This window comes from Amphiura filiformis, chromosome 11 (genome assembly GCF_039555335.1).
Source record: "Amphiura filiformis chromosome 11, Afil_fr2py, whole genome shotgun sequence".
NCBI classification, from domain to species: domain Eukaryota; kingdom Metazoa; phylum Echinodermata; class Ophiuroidea; order Amphilepidida; family Amphiuridae; genus Amphiura; species Amphiura filiformis.
In genome coordinates, this window is record NC_092638.1 from 37275634 (window position 1) to 37281107 (window position 5474).

Below are 5474 nucleotides of genomic sequence, written 5' to 3' on the forward strand. Positions count from 1 at the left end.
AGGGTCGATGACACTGTGCGGGAGACGATGAAGGTCTTGTGGCGCATATTAGTACGCGTATATACATAGAATAAATACTCGTAGAATTCCATCTACAAGTATCTCTAAATGAGGGTTTTTTGACGAAAGAGCTAGCGGCTGTACAAACATGTACAATTATAAGACCAATCTATTGTAGGCCTACTGATTTTGTGGAGGGTGTCTGCCTTAGTCTTTGGTCGTTTAGAGGCATACATATGCTTGTAGAAGGAATTCTACAGTTTATAAACGAAGGTATTGCACAGCGAAATGTTTTCATTTGTAATAAAAGTGAGTTTCCTTAATATTTTAATTTAAATAAAGGGACATTCAGAGATCCGATAATCCCAAGCTATGCAACCCCACACATGTCATTATTTTGTGCACTTTTAGAAGATTTACTAATGTTATACCGTAAAAAATCGATAATAAGCATATGTGCCTATTAACAAGTTGCTCGGACAAGGATGGATTTTCAGGGTAGTTTGTTAATTTTTTTCAGTTGTTTTTCTTTTAATTTACAACTATCTGTACAACTATCTGTGTTACAGATAGGCTACATTTGTAAATTTAAAGAAAAAAATGAAAAAGTTTAACAAACTACTAGTACCCTAAAAAATCGTTCTTGTCCGAGGAACTCGTTAATAGGTGCTTATTATCGAATTTTTACGGTATAGTAATAAATAAGATTATTGTGTTTGCATGTCGAGAGATACAAATCTTAATCTTTATGTCATGTCGGGACATAAGGAATTCCGTGGAAATCCATTCCGTGGAAATCCAATAGGAAAAATAATTTCAAAGACTGACGTATAAGTTCACGTACCCTTTCAGTTTTCTTCATAATGTTGCCAGTATTTCTGAGTTCAGCGAAAATTTTCCCCGATTTATCAACAATTTGTAAGCAGTTTCAGAAAATATTTGCTCACAAATTGTTGATAAGAATTTTTATTAGTCCTCGAAGGACCTCTGAAAGTCTATCATTTTAATTAACATATCTCAAATATTTAGATATCATGATATAAGTTTGGGTATTCGAAACCAAAATATAGGATTGACGAAAGTGTTATTTCCTTTTCGGCGCAATTTTAATCGTTTACTTTCACCATCGCTACATTTGTCGACCACAAGTCGAAGTTCATCATCACGATGTTCTGCAATGGTTTTAAGCTGCTTAAATTCAGTGACAAAGTTGTGAACTTTGCCTCGGTACATGAAGTCCATGTCGTTATAATAGTGGTGTTGAATTCGGCGGCCTTGGTCGTCTTCTTCGTATGGATAAAACCCGTATAAAGTTATGTGTGAGCAAAACGTTCTCGCGATGGCGTACATGTTGAAACCACTTGTTGCTGTCTGACGTAAGCTGAAATATCTGAAGGGATGCAATATTTGAAAGAGATAATTAATATAGTAAATAAGAAATGATTGGTTTCACGCACGTTTGCCCGGCGATCATCAGGCAAATAATGCATCTGCAAATAATGCATCGAGCACTTTTTGCTGCAACTGATATAACTCTTGTGTTAGTAAATCAGAAATCAATATAAAACTTCCGATTGTTTTTTGATATGCATTTTATAATTGGTCAGTAAAGTGTCGTCGACATACCGAAACCATACTTGCCAGAGCCACGAACAGTTGCGTGTGTAGGGGTGGGTGGGGATGTGTCTGTGGTTGAAGTGTTTTGTGTGGGGTCTGCAGAAGTGTGTGTAGTGGCCTCCAAATACACATTTATATTCAACCATAGCTTGTAACGTATTGTTTATATTCCATGTGGAAAGAAAGAAAGAAAAAGGAAAGGGGCTGGAAAGAGGGGGGGGGGGGAACGAAGATAGAGACCCAACGAGAGAACCATTTAGCAGAATCAGCCCAAAAATTGTACAAGCTAAATATGCACACACTTATATACTTACTTTTCGATAGCCACTGGTTTCCAACTATAAGCCATTTTGATAGGGAGATGATACACATCCCGTAAAATATGCGCCACACTTTGAAAGTTATATCTCGTGTCCATTCTGTCCATTGATTTCGGATACCACAACACCGAATCATTCAAATAACGAATTTTATTCAAGAACTCGTCTCTTTTGATATCCCCTGCTTCTTTTTGAGTCAAATTTCCATATAACCAGTTTAATGTTTCGTAGTTAACTAGGTTTAAATGAGCTCTACTTCCAACGTCGCTGATAAACCCGGTTACAGGCGCTAAGTTTAATCTCATAATAAAATCATGCGAATCAATCTCTTCACCACATCCACTGTTTCGTAATATTCCTCCATTGCCTACAATTGCACATGATTTTTGTGGAGCGAAAATTGCGACATCAGGGAAATGTCTGCCAATAAAGCACTCTTCAGCATTGTATTGGAAAGTGATAAGTTCGAAGAGATATTCTGGCAGAGTAATACTGGGTTGGTATTTGTGTAGAAAAGGCATATTGTCAGTACTAATGTCGTCACGGTATACCAAAATGGCAAACTTTGAACTGAAGCATTGTTTTTCTTGGTCCCTTCTGCAGAATAAAAACATAGTACATTAAACAAAAGTTAATTAAGACAGAACATTTCGAACTCTTCTCTCTCTCTCTTCTCCCTATAATAACACGACTCAACATTTATTAAATACCCCTTCATGTCCCTTGGATTTTAAAGTGGTACGCCTTTCCATTCTCTCCTCTCATCGCCTCGATCTTCAGCTCATCTCCTCCACTCCTCTCACCTCTCATGCCCCCCTGTCTCTTCTCCTCTCCTCTCCCCTCCTCTCTTCGCTTCGCTTTCCTTCGCTTCTCTTTTCTTCCCGTCCATTCCCTTTCCGTCACTTCCCTTTCCCTTCCCTTCCATTCCTTTCGCATTTTTGGGCAATGTTTTGTTTGTTTTAACCTGCGAGTTAGGGCATGAGACAGATGCTCTATCCCTTAAAAATTCTGAGGGATCTTTTTCTTGGGAATTCCCATGCCTTCATTAGAGTTTTGAAAACAATGACCCTTTTTTTAGAAATTCCCAGAGCAAACATTGGTGAAAATTTGTGGAAATCTCATGTCTTCTTTGGGGGGAGTGCCTTTAATTTCTGGAATAGTCCAATATGGAACATCCAATTTCAGATTCCTTCATTGGCTGACAAATTTGAAAGGCATGCTTTCTTTGTGTTAATCATATGTAGGCCTAAAGCATTTACTTACCCGACACAAAATGAATAGCAATCTTTTTGAATCATTATGCCAAAGCTGCAGATGTAAAAAACGACAACAATCACAAGAACTAAACAGGTTCGTCGATAAGTGGCAAGATTTGCTGCTGTTACCATGGTTACGCTGTCCAGAAAATCAATCTACAAAATATAAGAAATAGAATCTTTTAGATAATAAGGGTATTTTGAAGAACAGTGCCAATGTCCTGTAAATCGTAAAAATGACACTTTCAAAACGCGATGTAGGCCTAGCACACACCACCCCGTTCACCTATGTTTCAGATGGACGAGTGGGGGGGGGGGTACTCGCATATAAACACGCGTCATATGCCTGTCAATAGACCCCTTTTTCCTGCAAATCTGCAACCGATGATCCGCTTTTTTCACCAGCTTATATCTTTTTATACAAATTTACACCAAATCTGTACATTTTTGCGCACTTTGAAATGAGCTATGCGAGCTGCTGTGAAAAATATAGACCAAAATAGGTCTTAAACTATACGATTTCAGTTGCCTTCTCAATAAGGGCTGGGTATGAACGTTTGGACAGTATGTATTATGGGACATTAGAGCACATCAGACATATCGAATTGCATTCTGAATACGAAGAATGTCCTTCTGATATCAAATAATTTTGATTTTTTGAAATTCGCAATTTAAAACACATTTTATAGCAAATGATTAAAATTGATATTTTTGATATTTAACAGTACTCAAAGTAAACTTTATAAATCTGATGATTTATACTTAAAGTGTAGGTAGGTGGGATAAAAAGCCGACGATCAATTGAAACTTTTCGTATGGAAGATATGGATTTTTTCCCCAAACACCAACAAAAATTAGGTCTTTTGGGAAAAAATCCATATCTTCAATATGAAAGGTCAAAATTTTCAATTGATCGTCGGCTTTTCCTCCCAGCTACATACACTATAACAATATATCATTTAGATTTATAAAAGTTGCTTCGAGGACTGAGGTTATATATCAAAAATGTGAAAAATATCAAATTTTAATAATTTGTCATAAAATTTGTATCATATCGTGAATTTCAAAAAATGAAAATTATTTGATAGCAGAAAGACATTCTTCGTATTCAGAATTTAATTCGATATGTCTGATGTGCTCTCATGTCCCACAAAAAATACTGTCGAAACGCTCAAAACGCTCGTTCCAAATCCCTTAAGAGAATGCGCATGTTGCAACCTTGTATTCGACCAGGGAAGTGCATAGAAGATAGTGCAAACCCCTTCACGCCTGTGTGAATGAAGGAAAATACTATATACGCTGAACTTCAAATAAAGTAATTAATTAAATCAGAAGCATACTTACAAGACATAAATTTCACACCGGCGATTCCAAAAAACATCATCACTCAGCTACATGCATTTTACTCAGTCCTTTATGCACACATTTATACCATATAAACTGCAAACGTTGACGAGTGTGCAAATAAAGAAATAGACGTTTAAACCATGCCGTTCAAAGGTCAATCATATGCATTGTGAAAATATTAGGGTTAATAAAATTTGAAAAATTCATTTGAAACAAGGCATTATATAGGGCCATCAGACAATTTTACACTCACGAGTCGACCGTAACATGAAATTGTTAAATATCAATTCTAAAATGGCGCTTGTATTTGGGCATGATGCAGTCATGTCTACAGTAGAATTCATCTCGACCTTTGCAGGACTTAACCCCATTAAAAGCTATTAAACCAAGATAACACTCATTGAAACAGCTCAACTGATTAAATCGGATCTTCTCTGGTTGTGCACAAGTGACTGTTTTCATGTGCGATATCGCAATAAAGATGGTATTCATAGCTTCAGTTGGGTAACCGATTATAAAGGAAACGAAAGGAAACAATGTTATGTGTGGCTTTGTTCACGAAATCAGACAATGTCGTGCTTTTTGTAAACCAGCATTCTTGAAAATGAGCAACATAATGATTTTTGACTTAACACGGTTTAGAAATAATTTCTTCATATTTTTGGTGTTATCTGTCGTTTACATATCCTTCCTAAAACACCAAAGTACGAGTATTTCCAAACATCTAAATTTGCTAAAATTTAGGACATGTTACAAAACTATATTGTCTAGAATTTTAGAAGAGTACTTTTAATATTGGCCGGTTATTTTTCACACAGCGACGTTAACTAGGCAATGTACTATTACCTATAACATTAACTAAAACACCAAAGTACGAATATTTCCAAACATCTAAATTAGCTAAAAATTTAGGACATGTTAAAAACTATATTTT

General features: G+C 36.2%; 1 protein-coding gene across 1 annotated transcript; it reads right to left on the reverse strand.

The window, feature by feature from the left end:
* Positions 1–909: 909 nt before the first annotated feature.
* On the reverse strand, positions 910–3433 carry LOC140163994 (CMP-N-acetylneuraminate-poly-alpha-2,8-sialyltransferase-like). The gene is made up of 3 exons (XM_072187278.1): positions 3201–3433; positions 1932–2534; positions 910–1390 (listed from the first exon to the last, which is right to left on the reverse strand). Exons 1-3 carry the CDS (start codon positions 3323–3325, stop codon positions 1033–1035), a joined length of 1086 nt encoding a protein of 361 aa, XP_072043379.1. The 5' UTR covers positions 3326–3433; the 3' UTR covers positions 910–1032.
* Between the last annotated feature and the right edge of the window lie 2041 nt (positions 3434–5474).